Genomic DNA, 19,260 nt, shown 5'->3' with positions numbered 1-19,260 from the left:
TAGAGATTTTCAGATACGGGGGCAGCCAGTTAAAACGCCTGCGTTGGAGATGGAGTATACTGTTTGAGAAAATGCAAGGAAGCCAATATGACTATAGCACAAACTATGTGGGGGTATGTAAGGTGTAAGAAGACTAGAAAGGTGGTCCAGTCGTCGCGTAGTGTGGAGTATAAAGCAAGTATTAAATTTTGAAGGGCTTTAAGAAAAATTCTAACAGGGAGCAGATCAACGAATTAGGCATGCAGTTAAAAATAAAACTAGGAAAAAAAATGTTAAATGCCCTATTAAACTCCAAAAAAGAAATCCTGAAAATCAAAGCAGAGATTAATAAAACTGAAAGTAAAAAACAAAAAACAAACAAAAACCTATTGAACTAATAAAACTAGGATTTAGTGAAACAAATAAAATAGAAAAACCACTAGCTAATTTGATAAGAAAAAACACAAATTACCAACATAAAAACTGAAAAGGATAAATGTACCACCAATGAAGATGGAATTACAGCAATTATTAGGAGCTATGTTGCCCAATTATAACCCAATTAAAAATGACAATCTAAATGAAATAAATATTTACAAAGATGTACACTGCCCCAATAAACATAAGAGGAAATAGGATACTTTAATAACCTTATGTAAGAAAAAGAAATTAAGCAACAAATGAGTTCTAAAGTTTTATCCAAGCTTAATAATTAAGTTATAATATAAAAATTAGTAGCTTTTTAAAAAATTAGAACATTAAGACACATTTATCACTAAAAGTATACTGAATTTAATCTTTGCTTAATGATTCAAAAAGTACTTCATGATCACTATAAACAAAAATCAACTAAGTGGCAAAGCTGAATGTTTTAGTATTAAACATACAAGCCTTTCTATAAAACATTTTTAGAACATCTATTGAGAATAAAGCAGAATATCATGACCTCAACAAATACCAGAAGTTAAACCAGCTCACATTTGCTAGACAGACATTTCAAAATACCACTTGAACGAAAACAATATAAATATGATGATATACCAACATACTATTACAATAAAGTTAAAAGACAAGAATTTTAATTTTTCTTCCTACTAAAAAACCAGGTAGTGGGGGGAAAAATCTTAGGAGCTGGATCAAATGGTAATCTTAAGTACTTTAAAAACTTCAAAACACAATACCAAAACTTTATTATTATATATTGGCCTTCTCTAGGCTTCTTTCTCCCAAATGGCACTTTACTGCTCCCAATGCCTAGAATATACTCTCTCAACTCTGCATTGCAGAAATATCACTCTTTTTCCAATTACAACTCAAGCACCACCATCTAAGTGAAGTATCTGCTGATCTCCTTAATTGCTAGTGCCTCAAAACTATCTTGTATTTAAGTATTTCAGACTTATTTGTATTTATTCTGAGTGTATTTCTCGTCTCCTCTAGTATAACATAAGCTGCATGTGAGTAGAATCATTCCATTTATTGTATCTGTATCCAAAGTACTTAACATAATGCCTTCAACACAGTAGGAACTTAATAAATTCCTGATTATTTCTATTTAAGATTCTGAATTTTCTTAAAGCAAATTTTTTTTTCATACCTGTGTGTATCCTAATATGTCGAGTTAACTGGCTTGGTTTTTGGAAAGTCTTTCCACAATGGGGACATGAATATGTAAATCCACTTCTGTCAATATTCCGATTATATGACCTTGTACTTGACACCCTGGTGACAAAGAAAGTTCATTATTTGATTAGTATTCACTCTTATGCATTCAAAATTTAATCTTATCAGAAAGTTTAGCACATTTTTCATAAGAATCCTCCATAAAATGTAATCAGAAATAAAAAAATCAACATGCAGGTACTACTACTATGTACTTTATTTTAGAAAGCCAAATCCAAAAATATTTAGCAAGGTACTATCTGTGTACACACACACACACACACACACACACACACAGTGCTACTAGGTACAAATAGTCAACATGCATTTATTAAACTCTTTTTATGTACTAGGCACTGCACTGTCAGCTCCTCCATTAGATTAAAAGTTCTAGAGGGAGCATGTCTTCAGCCTTTCTTTGTATCCCCAGCATTTTGAACACAATAGGCTCTTAATAAATGCTTATTGACAAAGAAAGGCAAAAAACATTGCTTGCCCTCAAGGAAGTCAAGCACTAATGCAACAACATGCAAACTATTCACAAACAAGGTATATGCAGCTCAGGGTAAATTAAGAGATAGAAAGAGAGATGCAAACAAGATAAACTGGAGTGGTAAAGTACTAGCATTAAGGGGATCTGAGAAAAGCTTCTTGTAGAAGGTAAGATTCCAGAAGAGACATATAGGATAAAGCAGGAAAGTCAGGAGGCAGAAACCAGAATTGAAAGCATTCCAGATTGAGAACATGGAGCGTCTTATTTGAGGAACAGTAAAGGAGGCCAGTGTCTCTTCATTATAGAGTGTGTGGCAGGGACTATATTATAAGAACAGTGGAAAGGGAGGCAGGGAAGGGAAAGTCTGGTTCTGAAGGGCAAACAGGATAAAATTTATTATACTGTTGAAAAATATCTCTTTCTATTCTTTGCAATGTTTTAAAATAAATGAATGCTAAATCTGCTGAAGGCATTTTCTATACCTATCAATCAGTAACTATTATAGATATATATATGCTTTTGCCTCTAATATTGAAACAATTCTGCATTTCTGGTATAGTTTTTAAATGATAATTCTTATGTGTATATTTTCATAACTAATATGCTGCTTAGTTTTTAGTTTCTATTTTCATTAATATGGGCCTTATTATTACCCACAAAATTGATGCAAGAAAATATCAGTAACTATTGACCTACATATGCCTAAATATCTATCTCCACAAAATCTTTATGACAATAATTTACACACACCTAGATAATCTTTTGTGAAAGTATGAGAAGGGTACAAGCAAGGTTTTATAAACAATACTCTACAGAAGACCACATCTTTATAGACATACATAAGTTGGAAGGTATAGAGAATACAAGATCTCACCCCTGTGCTTAAAGTCTGACTAGTCAAAAAAGTATTTTATTTGGTAAAATAAAATGCCTCCATAAAGGTCCTTTTCCAACAAAGTGTCTCCTGTCCCTCTGTCAGAATTATAAGACTCTTTTGAAGACCTAACAAATGATAACTTTGTTAAAAACAAAAAACTCTCTAATCATTTTTATTAAGTGGAGTATAAAACAGGGAGATAAATATATGAGTGCCAGTCATGTTTGATGATCTTCATGAACCATACCCAACACGGTCTAAATACAAGATGGATTCTCTATTGATGGAATTGTTTTTGTGACATTTTGGGGTTTTCTTGGCAAAGATACTGGAGTAGTTTGCCATTTTCTTCTCCAGCTCATTTTACAGATAAGGAACTGTGGTAAATAGGGTCAAGTGACTTGCCCACGGTCATACAGCTAGTAAGTATGTGAGGCCAGGTTTGAACTCATGAAGATGAGTCTGTGACTCTAGGCTGGTGCTTTATCCACTGTACAACAAATTCTCCTGCTTACTAGCATTTATTGTGTTGACTGTGTCAGGCCACAGAACACTGAAGATCTTCCTAAATGACATACATAGTCACTCAAAAAGAGTCCGATCTAACCACATACATAGGAAAAAACAATTAACGTTTTATATGAATAATGGCCTGGCTATGACAAGCAACTGAACAGACAATTCATTGAGCTGTTCCATCAAAACAAATATCTGTGATAAGACACTCTGAAACAAATTATAAGGCAGGCCTAGAACTGAAAAGAAGAAATAAGGTTGTGTTGACCTTAGGAAATTACACAGTACTTTAAATGACCCCAAACTAGTTCCTGAAACAATGGCCCAGCTTTTCAACATCAACACTCTTGTGGTACTATTCTAGGTCTGGAAGTCAGACAATACTATACTGTCTAAAGAATTAAGTTTGAGGGTCACTCAAAGGTAAATGGACGGTGTGAGTTGACTACACATATTACCAACAAATAACTGTGCAAGAGAAACAGAGTAACACAGATGTATAAATAGAAATGCAAGTGGGCCAATGATAACCAATGAGAACTAACTGATTAGCAGCCTGAATATTACATCAAAACATCTAGAAGGTAGCTCTTAGCACATTAAGTGCTAGACCACCTGGGGAAGATTCACAGGAGGATATGGTCTAGAGTAACATAGGATAGAAAAGCCTGGCTAAACTGTTTTCTCTACTGCTGGAGGGAATATCCACATCAACAAAATAAAAGATTCATCATAATATAGGTACATGTTCACAAATAAGAAGTGGCCTATAATTTTAGCATTTGGTGTTGTCTCTACTAGGTTCTATAAGTTGTAACTATCATCTAAAAAAAACCCTCTTTATATTTCTAAACAGCCTACCAATAGGGACTTAGATTCTTCAAAGTTTTGGAAAAGTTCACTTTGAAGCTCATATCTGCCAGATTTTTAATCATAGGATAATTGTTATTTTCTCCTCCAGAATTAGCCTATTTAAATTACCTATTTCCTATTGTACCTGTGTTGGTAATTTATGTTTTTACCTCAGGAACAGTAATCAAATAAATAGTATCCATTTTTGGAAAATCTCACCACCCTGTGAGACCCAATCAGCACTCTCTGTCCCTCTGACTGGAGGGTGGAGCCAGGAACTCCTCAACCTTTATTTGAGGAGGGGGCACAGAACAGACATACCTCATCTCCCACCAGGCTATACTCATTTTGGACTTCCTCTGACTTCTCAACTAGGTGCCTGCCCTTGCTGCATACCTTCCCCATATTCCTCTCGTTCCTTTTCAGCAAATAAGAAATAACATCTTTAAAAAAAAGAAAAAAACCCAGCAAAACTGCCAAACACAATGAAAAAGTCTGAAAACACATTCTATACCACAACTATAGACCTTTACTACTTATAACTTATTTGCACGATTCCCAATTGTTCTCCAAAGCCGATTCACATCTCCACCAAAAATAAAATTGATCAATATGCTTCACTTTCAATGATTCCTCTACAAAAATTTGCAGGACTTGAGTATAAAAAAAAAATCAGAGTTGTTTTGATTTTTATTTCTTTTGTTATTGATTTGGAACATTCTTTTATATGGTTATTAATAGTCAGCCATTCTTTTGAGAATTTTTCATATCCTAAGAACACTTACATACTGGGGAATGGCTTTTGGTCATTATGGCATTTGATCATTATATGAGTGTGCATATTTTTTTAATTGTTCATGCATCTCGAATATGAAAGCCTCAGCAGAGAAATCTGTTACAGAGATTTTTTTTTCCATTCAACCCCCTACCTCATTCTAGGTGCATTAATTTTGTGCAGAAATTTTTGTTTCATATAATCAAAATTATCTATTTTATCTTTTGTGATTGGTTTGTCTTCTACTAATCTACAAAAGTTAGATGGAAAGAAAGAAGGTTAAAATATGCTTCAATCTGCACTCTAATTCCATTAGCTATCTGGAAGCAGATTCTTTTCAAGGCCTTTGAATTGTGGTAGATCATTGAGTCGATTAGAGTTACTAAGTCCTTCAAAGCTAAAGATTTTTACAATATTGTTCCTACTGTATAGGCTGTTTTCCTGATTCTGCTCTCTTCACTTTGTATCAGTTCATACAAGTCTTCCAGGGTTTTTCTGGAAATCATCCATTTCACCATTTATTATAGCACAATAGCATTCTATCACATTTTTATACCACAGCTTGCTCAGCTTTTCTCCAACTAACGGGTATCTCCTCAGTTTCCAGTTCTCTGCCAACACAAAAAGAGCATTCATATTGGTCTTTTTATTCTTTCTTTGATTTCTTTGGAGTACAGACCCAGAAATGGTATTTCTGAGTCAAAGGGTTTTTCACAGCTTAGCATCTTTCAGGCAACAGTTCCAAATTACTTTCTGCTATGCCAATAGATACTTGAAAAATAAAGCACCTGATACTCAAAGAGAAAAGCAAAAAGACAAGGTCCTAGGGAATACAAATCAGGGCCAAATAAGTAAACAAACAAAGAACTCCACAATAAAGATGGATTACAGTAAAAGAGAAACCCAAAACACAAACACAGGAAAAAGGATGATTCTCCATTACAGAAAACAGGGTTTAAGGTGACATCTGAGGAAAGCCAGGAAAAACTGGTGACAGAGACAAGAAGGAAGAGCAGCATTCCAGATACAAGGAACAGCCAATGAAAAGACACACAGGAAGATTTATACTTGTTCCTGGAGGTCAAAGGAGTCACCTAGAGTTTACTAAATGGAAGGGATGGGGAGGAGGGAAGGCAACTGACATGACTATATTTGTACTTCAGGAAGATTATTTGAAAAGTTGAGTGAAGGACAGACTGAAAAAAAATCTTTTCAACAAGTGTTTGATAAAACTCTTATTTCTTAGAGTGGTGGATCAGTTAGATTAGGTACACAAGATAAAGTAGTAAATGACCATAGTAATCTAGTTTGATAAACCCCTAAACGCTAGATTGTAGGAGAAAAATTCACTATGTGACAAAAACTCCTGGGAGAACAGGACAACAGTACGGCAGAAGCTAGATATAAACCTACATCTTACACTGTATAACAAGATTAGGTCAAAATGGGTACATGATTTAGACATAAAGGGTGATACCATAATAAGTAAATTAGAAGAGCAAGGAACAGTTTACCTCTAAGATCTATGGAGAAGGAAAGAATTTATGACCAAACAAGAGATAGAGAACATTACAAAACAGTTAATTTTGATTATTACAAATTAAAAAGTTAATTGTGATTATATTAAATTTAAAATTTTTGCACAAACAAAACCAATGCAACCAAGATTAGAAGGTAAGCAGAAAGCTCGGAAACAATCTTTACAGCCAGTGTCTCTGATAAAGGCCTCATTTCTCAAATATATAGAGAACAGAGTCAAACTTATGAGAATACAAGTCATTACCCAACTGATAAATGGTAAAAGGACATGAACAGATAGTTTTCGGATGATGAAATTAAAGCAATCTATAGTCATATGAAAAAATGCTCTTAATCACTATTGATTAGCGAAATGCAAATTAAAACAACTCTGTAGTACCACCACACACCTATCAGACCGGCTAACAAGACAAAAAGGGAAAATGGTAACTGTTGGAAAGGATGTGAGAAAATTGGGATATTGATCATTGTTGGTAGAGTTATGAATTGATCTTACCATTCTGGAGAACAATTTGGAACTACATTCAAAGGGCAATCAAACTCTGCATCCCCTTTGATCTAGCAATATCACTAGTAGGTCTGCATTCCAAAAAGATCACAAAAAAGGGAAAAGGGCTTACATGTACAAAAATATTTATAGCAGCTATTTTTGTGGTGGCAAAGAATTGGAAATCAAGGGTCTGTCCATCAATTGGGGAATGGCTGAACATCCTGTGTTACATGAATATAATGGAATATTTTTGTTCTATAAGAAATGACAAGCAGGATGCTTTCAGAAAAACCTGGAAAGACTTACATGAACTGACACAAAATGAAGTGAGCAGAACCAGGAGAACATTGTAGACAGTGAAAGCAACATTGTGCAATGATCAACTATGAATGACTTAGCTCTTTTCAGCATTACAATGATCCAAGACAACTCCAAAGGATTCATGAAGGAAAATGCTATCCATATCCAGAGAAAGAACTGATGGAGTGTGAATGCAGATCAAAACATACTATTTTCACTTTATTTTTTTGGTGGGTTTTTTGGGGGGCCTGTTTCTTCTTTTACAACATGACTAATACCAAAATATGTTTTACATGATTGCACATATTTAAAAAAAAAGTCTGATTTCTAAGCTATATAAGCAATTGACTTATAACAAAAGATAAATGGTAAGGAAGAAATACAAGCTGTGTATAGATATATGTGGGGAAAATGCCCAAAATTGCTAATAATTAGGGAAAAACAAATTAAAGCAATTCTTAGGTTATAACTCATGCCCAATAGACTGGCAAAAGTCTCTCACCTCCTCTTGCCAAAAAAATACAATAAAATTTAACAAAAAATGAAACTGACATGTTGGAGGGGCTATAGGAAAACAGCAATACTGATGCACTTTTGATACAGCCATTTTGGAAAGCTATTTGGAAATAGGCCCCAAAAATTAAATTCTGCCTACCCACTGACCCGATGATATCACTGTTAAGCCTATCCCTCAGTGACCAGAAAGTGGAAAAACTCTTATATATACAAAAATATTTATGGCTGCTTTCTGAGTAGTGGTAAAAAACTGGAATCTAAGGGGGTACCCATCAACTGGGGAATGACTGAACAAACTATGATATGTAAATTTAATGTAATCCTATTGTGCTATAAGAAATGAAGAAAGATACAGTTTTCAGAGAAACTTGAGATGACTTGTAAGGGCTGATGAAACAAGAAGTTGGTAGAACCAGGAGAATAATTTGTATTAAAACATGAACACAGCAAAAATGAACAAAGACTTAAGAGCTGTGATCAAGGCAATAATTAAACAAGGGACCAAATAGGAATGTTTCACCTCCTACCAGAAAGGTCATGATGGACTAATATGTGGAATGATACATACGTTTTTTCCATGTTATCAATATGGGAATTTCTGGGTTTTGTTTCCCACCATTTCCCTTCACTCTTGAGGGGTTGGGGAGTGGGAAGAGTGAGGTGAAAAGGGATGGGGAGACCTGGGGAAAATGCTTGATAATACAACAATTTAACCACAAAAAAAGATTGATATTCCAGAGGTATTAATTGTTCTAAATACATTTCCCCTATTAAGCTTTAATTTCAAAGTGCCAATTTCTCCAGCCTCAGCTTTCTCCTTGATATCCTTCTATTTTAGATGTTCTAAATATAGAAAACCAAGGAATATTAAGTATCACTTTAAAAGCACTGGTACAATTTGACCTCCCTACTCAAACTCAAAGTCTTAAATTTTTATTCTTCCTTTAACTCATTAAAAATACTACACACTTATCTAGTCAAAAGAAGTTTTGCCATTACCGAAAAAAATATCCATGAGATGGAGTAGCATTTGGTGTGCTTTTCAGCACAGCCATGAAAGTCATGAAAGTCATCCATTTACATCGTGATTAATTATGATATTTTGACTGAAAGCCATAGTCAGTTCTATTCAGGCCTGATAATGGATTTAGGACTAAGCATAAACAGTGTCCCAAAACTATCTCCCTGGAAGACAGTATATTTTATAGCAACTGTTCATGCTTGTATCATATTAGTGGTATATTTTAAATAGAGTATAGTTTTCCAGAAGTACATCAAATGCCTTAGCATTCTTACTATGTTTGGATTGATTTTATACATTAGCAATATATAACTAAGCATATTGCTTATTGCAGAATTGAAACAAAGGCTTTGCGGTAATCAATAAAAGTTGTATAAAAATGTTATAGAACCTCTGGGTGAATCACCAAATAAATAATGAGTTGTTGTTTATACCACCATGGGGCATTCTGTCACATGCTTTTGGCTCCTCAGACAATATATTACTTTCTGGAAAGTTATTGTTGACAGTGGGTATATGGTGGGTTTGTTTTTTAGGCTAACATCTTTACCAGACACTGGTGCTTGGGCTAACTCAGAACTAATTCAGAAAGTTTATCATTGATGCTTTGAGAAATCAGGCTTCTTTGACAACTTATTTCAGCTTTGAACAACCTGATCACCAATAGCCAGGACAAACATCATTATTAAAAGTATAGTGAAGACTTCCAGTACCAAGGTGGCAGAGTAAGGCAGGAAAACACCTCAGTCCTCCCAAAGTCTCCTCCAAAAAACTGTGAAAAATTCCTCAGAACTTATTTTGGAGCAATGAAGCAGCTTACCAGCTCAGGACAACTTGGAGGGTCAGTAGGAAAGGTCTGCCACACTGGGGTGTGAGGGGAGCCACAGCAGCCCCAAGCCACATCCCAAGGGGGCCTGCAATGAGGCACTGAGTCCCAAAGCAAGCCTCCAGTGAGACCCTGCTCCCAATGCAAACCAGAAGGGAGGCCCCAGCCCTAAGGCAAGCCATCAGCCCATGCAGGCCACCACCACAGTAAGACCCCTTCCCCAGTGCTGGCCAGAAGCAAGGCCCAACCCCTGGGGCAGGCCAGCAAGGACCCCATGCCCACACAAGCCAGCTACTAGGCCTGAAGGCCTACAAGCCAACAGCAAGGCTCCAAGCCCCAGCAAAAGCTTGAGACAATGCCCTCTCTACTCTAGGAGCAGAGTCCAACTTTTATATAAAAGTACAGAGTCCCAAAATTGGCAGAAAAAAATGAGCAAAACACAAACAAAAAAACAAAAAAAAAACCACCCTGAAATTAGAAAGTTACTATGGTGACAGGAAGAATCAAGGCACAAACTTGGAAAAGGACAACAATGTCAAAACTGCTACAGGCAAAGCCTCACAGAAAAATGTGAATTGGTCTCAGGCCCAAAAAGAAGTCATGGAAGAGCTCAAAAAGGATTTTTAAAAGCAAGTAAGACGAAGAAAAAAATGGGAAAAGAAATAAGAATAATGGAAGAGAATCATGAAAAAAGGGTCAATGGCTTGGTAAAAGCAGCACAAAATATAGAAAAAAGTATACAAAAATTCACTGAAGAAAATAATTATTTAAAAAGTAGAACTGGCCAAATGGAAAATGAAGAAAATAATTCCTTAAAAATTAGAATTGAGCAAGTGGAAGCTAACGACTCCATAAGACATCAAGAAACAATAAAAGAAAATCAAAAAATGAAAATATAGAGGAAAATATAAAATTTTTCATTGGAAAAAAAAATGACCTGGAAAATAGATCCAGGAGAGATAATTTAAGAATTACTAGACTACCTGAAAGCCATGATTAAAACAAAAAATCAGGGGGGAAAAAAGAGCCTGGCCATCATATTCCAAGAAATTATCAAAGAAAGCTTCCCTGATATTCTATAATCAAAGGGCAAAATAGAAATAGAAACAATCTACCAATCACCTTGTGAAAGAAATCCCAAAATGAAAATGCTAAAGAATATCACAGCCAAATTCCAGAGCTCCCATGCCAAGGAAAAATATTGCAAGCATCCAGAAAGAAACAATACTAATATCATGGAGTCCCACAGTCAGCATTACACAAGATTTAGCAGTTTCTACAATAAAGAAATGGTGGGCTTGCAATATGATATTCTGGAAAGCAAAGGAACAAAGATTACAACCAAGAATCACCTACCCAGCAAACTGAGTATAATCCCTCAGAGGAAAAAATGGATATTTAATGAAATAGAGGACTTTCAAACATTCCTAATTAAAAGATCAAAGCTGAATAAAAAATATAATCTTCAAATATAACACTCAAGAGAAGCATAAAAAGGCAAACAGGAAAGAGAAAACATAAGAAATTTAATAAAGTAAAATGGTTTATATTCCTACATGGCAAGACAATACTTGTAACTCTTAAGAACTTTCTCACTATTAGGGCAATTAGGAGGAGTACAAATAGACTGAAGGCGAGTATGTACATTGACTATGATGGGATAATTTACAAAAAAAAAAAACTAAGGCGTGAGAAAGATTACACTAGGAGAAAAGGGAAAGAAAAGATAGAATGTAGGTAATTTATCTCACATACAAGAGGCATGAAAGACCTATTACAGTGGAGGGGAAGGTGGAGGCATGGAGGAGCAATGCTTGAACCTTACTCTCATCAGAATTGGCTTAAAGAGGGAATAGCATACACACTCAGTTGGATATAAATTGGATCTTGGGCAGGACCTCACTCAACTAGAAGACCTCACAAACAGAATCTAATCTAGGCGAATTCTTGTCCTTAGGAATGCCCTATGCCTGTGCCTCTATTAGAATCTAGGGGAACGTAGCTTATGAAGGAGAAAAACCAAACAGAGTGGACTGGATAAAGATGGATTCCTTTGTCCAGATTACTGGAGGTGGCTGAGTCACATGACCAAACCAACTTCTCAGCAGGAGGAGCTGAAGACTTTTAGCCCACCTCCTCAATTTGAAAGTCCACCCTCTCATTAATTTTTTACCTGTCAGGGGTACCTCCTTTTCCAAAGGTATTTTAAGCATTCAGGGATCACTACAGTTTTTGTCTTGTGTTACCAAGAAAAACCACTGACCATTAATTTATTATCAGCTAGCCTAATTAATAAACTGATTATTAATTACTCAGAAACTCTGTCTCTCAGGCTTTTCATTTGTCTCAGATAATTTGATTTAAAAAAAGGAAAAAAGAAAACCAAATTACAAGGATCAAAAATGAAAGGGGTGAATTCATTTTTTCTCTTTTTTTAATTTGAGTTTTATTTCACAAAATGACTAATATGGAAATGCTTTACGTGACTGCATATATATAACCTACTATCAGAATGCTTAACATCTCAGGGACAAGGGAGGAGAGGGAAAGAGGGATAAAATGTAGAACTCAAAACTTAAAAAAAAACAACTTATGTCAAAACCTGTTTTTACATGTAATTGAGGGAAATTTTTTTTTTAATTTTAAGTGTAGTAAAAATAATTTAGGTATCTATAAAACATCATAAGCAATTTTTTGAACTATCAAATTTCACCAAGAATATATAATATTACACATGTATTCAGATACAAGTAGGTACTATGCTTAAACAGAAGAATATCTTCATTAATTATTCTAATAAAAGCAGGCCCTGACAAACTTATTTGTTTCAGAGATTTTTGCAGCCGCATTCTCTTCCCCACTGCACATCTGACTTTTTCAACTTCCATGCCAAGTCTCTGCTGCAGTCTCACCCTGGAACCTTTTTCTCAGCACCTGGGGAGTCCTCACCCTGAAACACCCATCCATCATGCCAGCCCCCTTCTTCCACTGGTAAATTAATTATTGTGGCCTCCATTCTGGAATGGATCAGGAGCATGATGACACCAACCTTCATTCCTCTCCCAGCTTTACTTCTGATTTTCAGTACTTCAGCAGTGTCCCACCTCTCTATATTTCTACCACCCCACCCCATCATTTTTCAGTTCCTTCTATCATGGTATCTTCCATTATTAAACTGTAAAGCTCCACAAGTCCAGGAACTGTCTTTGTCTAACTGTATCCCAACACTTAATCCAATGCCTAGAATACTGGTGATAGGAAAGGAGAGGAAACAAAAGCATTAAATGTCTACTACATGCAAGGCACTGTGTTAAGGGCTTTTCATGTTATCATCTCAAACTTACAAGCTTGAGAAAAGCTTGTTATCTACCTACATATGTAAATAAAACTCTGTATGAGCCATAGAACTTAAAAATAGAACTAGACCTTTTAATAATATTATTAAGATGGGATTCCACCTTATAAACCAAATTTTAAACAATGAATTTGTTGATTCTTCTTCCCTATTGTGGCCATTGACTCCTCTTAAATCATAAAAATATACTAACCCAATATAATAATCCTATACCATTGTTAAATCAGTTTACTTTTAATTTACTGCACAGATTCTTACTAAAGCAAAAATAAAATTCCCACCTTATTTTATAATGAGTTTTCATGTGTTCCTTGAGTTGTGTAGAAGTTTCAAACTCTTTCTTGCAGGATTTGCAAGTATAAATTCGGTTCCCAATTAATTCCTGCCGGTGTTCTTCCATGTGTATGGACAATTGGCTCTGAAGAGTAAATTCATCTCCACATTCAGAACAGATGAGATTCTATAAAATTAAAAATAAATATTTATCAATAACCAAGATATTCAAATACTTCTTATTAGCAAGCAAAATAGCTACTTCAAAATCCTTACTTTTTAAGGTAACTCTGATAGAATATATTTTAGATCACTACCCAAAGTAATATTTTTATCTGAAATAACTTCTCTTCCTACTTTCAAAACATTCTCATTTCCAAATGACAACTTATTTACATGAACAGAAATAAATGAACTATGGTGAGACTACTTAAGGTGCTTTCCAACTAGAATTTAATTCATATGTACCTGCAAGGGCCTGCTATGATCAAGACATTGTGCTAAGCATACAAAATAACATAATGATGAATAATAGTCAATAATAACAATAACTGACATTTATATAACACATTAAACTTTACAAAATGCTTAAGATGCATTTCATTTGATCTCATCGAATAAGATACAGTCACAGCCCTAAAGAAGCTTACAAATAATTTATTAAAAAATAATATTTGATCACCTCTTAGTCTTTACCTGTGGCCCCGTCCTCTAACTGAATCTCTCTTCTTCTAGAACCTCTATTTTAAGGAAAGTACAAAGACCAGTCACATTTGCTCCTTCATTCCTCTTTGGACTGTGCTTCTGAATCTCTAGGCTTCTTTCTCTACCAGCTCGCCAGAAAGCATTCTCTCTTACACCTCCCTACCCAGTCCAATCAAAGGAGAACTTCAATGGGTCATCTTTCTTCTCCCAATCTCAAATTCAAACTACAGACAAGCAACCAAGGCAAGAAGAATGGGCAAAGAGTAGGCCAGCAAAGCTTATCACTGACTCTGTTCTAGACCCACAAAAACAGCACAGGTTCTCTCAACCAGTGCAAGGGTAAGATTAGGGGGAAGGACTGACACAAGTATTTGCTAAGAATCATAATGTCACAATGGGTCAGAGAAGGAGTCAAATTAAGAAAGGAGACCTGGGAAAAAATTTCATCATGTTTTGATGATATTAAATCGAGGAAGGGGAGGGAGAAGATATATTAAATTAGAAAAGAAGAACTGGAGGTGAAGAGTCATCATGTAATCAGAGGCCAAAAACAGAAGCCTACAGGAATGAAGAAAGGAAAGGGGAGCAAACACCACTTGAAACTCACTTTAATCTGAACTGGCAAGAGGATAAAATACATAAGGAGATAAAAGTCTGGTGTAGAAATACATTCAATTCATCAGGGAAACAGAAGAAAAGGGGGGAATGAAAAGGGATAACAAGAAAGAGCAGACATAGGGGCATTTTAGTTATAAGTAAAACAAACAAGTTCAGGGGGAGAATAGCAAAGACTGGTGTTAAAGGAAAAGAAAGGTAAAAATTTATGATTCCTACATACTGATAGGAAGAAAAGGGGGGTAGGGGAGTAGAAGCAGTTTGAATTAAGCAGAGGTTCAGTTTTGGCTGAGAACATTCCTGTTTTATACTCCTCTTATATGTAAAAAGGAGATGAAAATAGAAAAATGTATTAAGAGAATAAGATGGAGGGAAATGCATAAAATGTTTTTATGCAAACAAAACTAATGTGGCTAAGATTAGAAGACAATCAGTTAAATGGGGGAAAAATCTCTTTATCGGATAACAAGGTTATCTGACAAAGTTCTCATTTCTAAAATATAAGGAACTGATTCAATTATAAAAGAATAAGAGCCATTCCCAACTGATAAGCGGTCAAGAAGAAATACAAACTATCTATAGATATATTGTGGAGCAGGGATTGAAATGCTCTAAATCACAATGATTAAAGAAAGAAGTACAAATTAAAGCAATTTTGAGGTTACACCTCACACACATTGGATTGGATATCCTCTATTCACTCCCCTCATAAAAACAGGAAAATGACTTAAGTTGGAGAGGCTGTGGATGAACAGGAAAACTGATGCACTCTTGATACAGCCATGCTGGAAGGCAATTTGGAACTAGGTCCAAAAAGTGATTAAACTCTGCATACCCTTTGACCCCACAAAACCACTGCTAGGCCTATACCTCAAAAAGATCAAAGGAGGAAAGTTCTATATGAACTAAAATATTTATAGAAGCTCTTTGTGTGGCAAAAAAGAACTAGAAACCAAGGATGTGTTTCAGCAGTTGGGGAATAGCTGAACAAATTACGGTATGTGAATTTAATGTAATACTAGTGTGCTGAAATGAAGAAAGCTACAGTTTCAGAGAAATCTAGGATGATGTCTATGGGCTAATTTATAGTAATGTTAACAAAACCAAGAGAGTAATTTATACTATAATATCAACATTGTAAAAATGAACAATTTTTAAAGACTAAAGAAATCTGATCAATGTGAGGATCAGTCAAAAGACCAAAGAGGATACCTACCTCCTGCCAGAAAAATAACAGACAAGTATGTAGAAAAAACTTTCTAACATGGCCAATATAAGAATTTGTTTTTCTTGATTACACTTACAAGGGTATTCTTTTTCTTTATTCCTCCCTACCTCCAGGAATGGGGCAGAAGGAAGAAAAAACAAATGCTTAATCACTGCAAGAAAAAATTTCTTTTTTCTTAAAGCAAGGATAAAAATCTCAACCACTATGGAGAATGGAGAACAATGTATAATGACTTGCATTGAGTTTCTGATATCTGTATTTCTGCCATAGCAGAATGACTCATTTATTTTTTATATGTGGGCTGTTCTCCCTCCTACAGGACATGGTGAAGGGTCTCAAGAGACCTTTCACACTCCAGGATATTGCAGAAAATAAAGTCCTTCTAAAGAAAACAGAGGCCAGGTGTTAATAATAAAAAAAAAAATTAATCTAAGAAAGAAGAGAGACTAGAATCTTGCCCAGGACAGTCACAGTTACAGGATAAAAGGACAAAAAAGAATAGCAAAATGTTCAGGGCCTAAAAAAACAGAATTGAGGCTCTTCCTGAACAACTGCTTGTCTTCCAAAAACAGATGTAGTATAATTTATCAAAAAATGAAAAGGGGTTTTTTTTTGGGGGGGGGGGGCACGTTTTGAACCCTGGACCTGACCTCAATTCAGACTAAGCTTAGGGCAATATAACTAATGTTAAGAGTATTAATAAGTAATTATAAGTCTAGAGACAGCAAAAAAGAATGTGCAAGTAAAAGTAACTCTGTAAAAACTACAAGCAGTACCAGCCCTGAAATAAGGAGGACCTGAGTTCCAATGTGACCTCAGACCAAATACTTGACACTTACTAGCTATGTAACCCTGGGCAAGTCATTTAACTCCAACTGCCTTAGAAAAAAAAAACTACAAGCAAAGAACTTTCCTTTTAGTGGGGAAAAAAAAAGACTTTCTACAAGGACTACATGAATATAAGAAATGAAGAAAGAGGTAAAAAAATGAAAGGACATTGAATAACTTATGACAGAGAGTAGTAAACTTTACCCCAAAAATATATTCCTTGAAAAACATAAACCAGTGACTCCATGATTAACAGCATGAAATAACAGAACAAAATCAAATATGACTAATTGAAAAAAAAGAAGAAAATATAAGGTAACACACAAACACACACACACATACACACCCTCTAGAAAAATAGGTCGAGGAAAGAATCACTGGACTCCTAGAAAATCAAGCCGGCAGGCATTTATTAAGTTCCTATTATGTGCCAGGCACTGTACTAAGTAAGCACTGGAGAAATAAAGAAAGGTAAAAAACTGTGATGACTTCTGGGTCTTCTGAGCAAAAGCATGGTAGACTAGATATTTTCTCTGATCTGTATATCTCAAACCTCTCCAAAACAGAAATTATGTACCAAAGATAAAGCAACTTCAGCTGTTTCTAGGTCACCCAGAATTCAAAAGAAGGTCAAAACAAAACACATGAACTAAGTAGGCTCACTCAGCACCCTTCTCCTACCTCCCAGGCCACCAACAGAGAGACGACACCAGCAGGTTTACATAGATTTACATCAAAACCCTATACTCTATTCACCCCCCTCCCTCTTTTCAGCGTCACAGAGACACCAGCTCAGGGTATGGAAGTTTGCTGAGCCTCAATAACCAGCTTGGCCACAACCATATTGGAACAAAAGCCTATAACAGTTTACAACCTGAAAGCACCAGTACTGTAAAGCTCTGACCAGCTGGTGCTGGAGAAAGCAGGCTCTAGACTGCCTGTACTGGACAAGAGAATTGAAGAACAGAAATGGAACATGGAACTACAACATGCTGTTACTGAGTGGTTTAAAAGAGAAATGACGATTGTAAGAGTAGAATTTGTCTTGCATAGCAAAAAGAATGAATAGAGAAAATGGAATCTGCAATGGCAAGCCTCATCAAAGAAACAAAAATGAGAACAAAAAATTGGGAATACAAATACACAGAAGAGAAGGAAAACCTAGAAGAAGCAAAACACAACATTAAAAGAAAATATGCTCACTATGCAAGAAAAAAATACTGAATTCAAGCACAGGATGCACAAAGACAAGCTAAGGATCATAGGTCTCCCAAGAGAACACAAATGGACAAAAAACCTTAACACTATAATGAAGTAAATAACAAAAGAGAACTTCCCAGAGCTTCTAAAGATAGAAAATAAAACTCTAATGAAAATAACTGAAAAACTGCCTAAAGGGGAAGAAAAAAAAAAACAACCACAGGCTGCAAACTCAGTCACGCAGTGGTTAAACTTAACAATTAAATGCAGAAACAAGTTCTATGACCCATCAGGAGAAAAACCTTCAAATACAAAGGAAAGGATATTAAAGTAATTCATGAATGCATTTCACACCAAGTAGAAAAAGGAAGAGGGAACGTAATAATGTGTTCCAAAGAGTAATGAAGCTCAAGATGCAGTCCAGGGTGACCTATCCTGTAAATCTGAGCTGAAGCACACAGGACAAAGGATAGATCTTCAGTAACAGAGAGTATAAAATATTTTTAAAAAGAAAACCAGGAAGATGGCAGAGTCAAAAGGTAGTTGCTCTCACCCTCCCCTATCAACCTCTGAAAACCCAGAAAATATCACCCCAGAAAAAAAAAACAAAACCTGGAACAGCAGTGCAACAGCCCAGCAAACATGTCTCCCAGTGCCTCTGCAAAAATAAGGGAGGTGGATAAGGACCCTGCAGTATTCATGTGAAAGGAGCTGAAGAAAACAACCTAAAGTCTTCCTAAAGTCCCAGCCTTGCTGATTCCAACCCAATACCAGGTAAGCTGTCAGAACCCTGCAGCCTCCAACTGTCAACCAGGAAGAGATCCTGAAGCCCCAGGCAAACATCAACTACCTGGACCTCCCAGTGCCTCAGTGAAGGTGGGGGAACCGGTGGAAACCAGCTCAGAAAACCACCAGGTGCCTCAGCACTCTACAGCACAGGAATCCCCCAGCGCATTAGCAAAGACGAGGGAGGAAGCATTGCAAGGGCCCCAGGCAGATAAACACTCTGCAGCACCCATCTAAAAATAGCTAAGAAAGCTAAAGGAAAGGGAAAAGCAGGCAACCTAGAATTGCCTGAAAATTCCAGCCTTGCTGATTCCAGCCCAACATGAGGTAAGCTGCCAAAACCCTATAGCCTCCAATTGCCAACATAAGAGGCTCCAGCACACAAAGCCAATGACTAAGACCTAGGTTCCCAAGACAAGAAGCT

At 35.8% G+C, this 19,260-nt stretch overlaps 1 protein-coding gene across 6 annotated transcripts in view; it reads right to left on the bottom strand.

The window, feature by feature from the left end:
• Window positions 1–19,260, bottom strand: part of ZNF236 (zinc finger protein 236) — a 221,866-nt gene that overhangs the window by 143,106 nt on the left and 59,500 nt on the right. For all 6 annotated transcript variants that reach the window (XR_013486249.1, XM_020986931.2, XM_078153550.1 and 3 more), the window contains 2 exons: window positions 13,483–13,661; window positions 1,577–1,701 (listed from right to left, as the gene is read on the bottom strand). Coding sequence is in view for 5 of the 6 variants with exons in the window: in XM_020986931.2 (XP_020842590.1) it covers window positions 1,577–1,701; window positions 13,483–13,661 (304 nt within the window). In the remaining variant the exon portion in view is untranslated. The remainder of the gene's footprint in view (window positions 1–1,576; window positions 1,702–13,482; window positions 13,662–19,260) is intronic.

The sequence above is a fragment of the Phascolarctos cinereus genome, unplaced genomic scaffold (genome assembly GCF_003287225.1).
Source record: "Phascolarctos cinereus isolate Bilbo 61053 unplaced genomic scaffold, phaCin_HiC Scaffold_4;HRSCAF=312, whole genome shotgun sequence".
Taxonomy (NCBI): domain Eukaryota; kingdom Metazoa; phylum Chordata; class Mammalia; order Diprotodontia; family Phascolarctidae; genus Phascolarctos; species Phascolarctos cinereus.
Note: the sequence above shows the minus strand (reverse complement) of the source record. Positions and strands in the feature narration are given on the sequence as shown.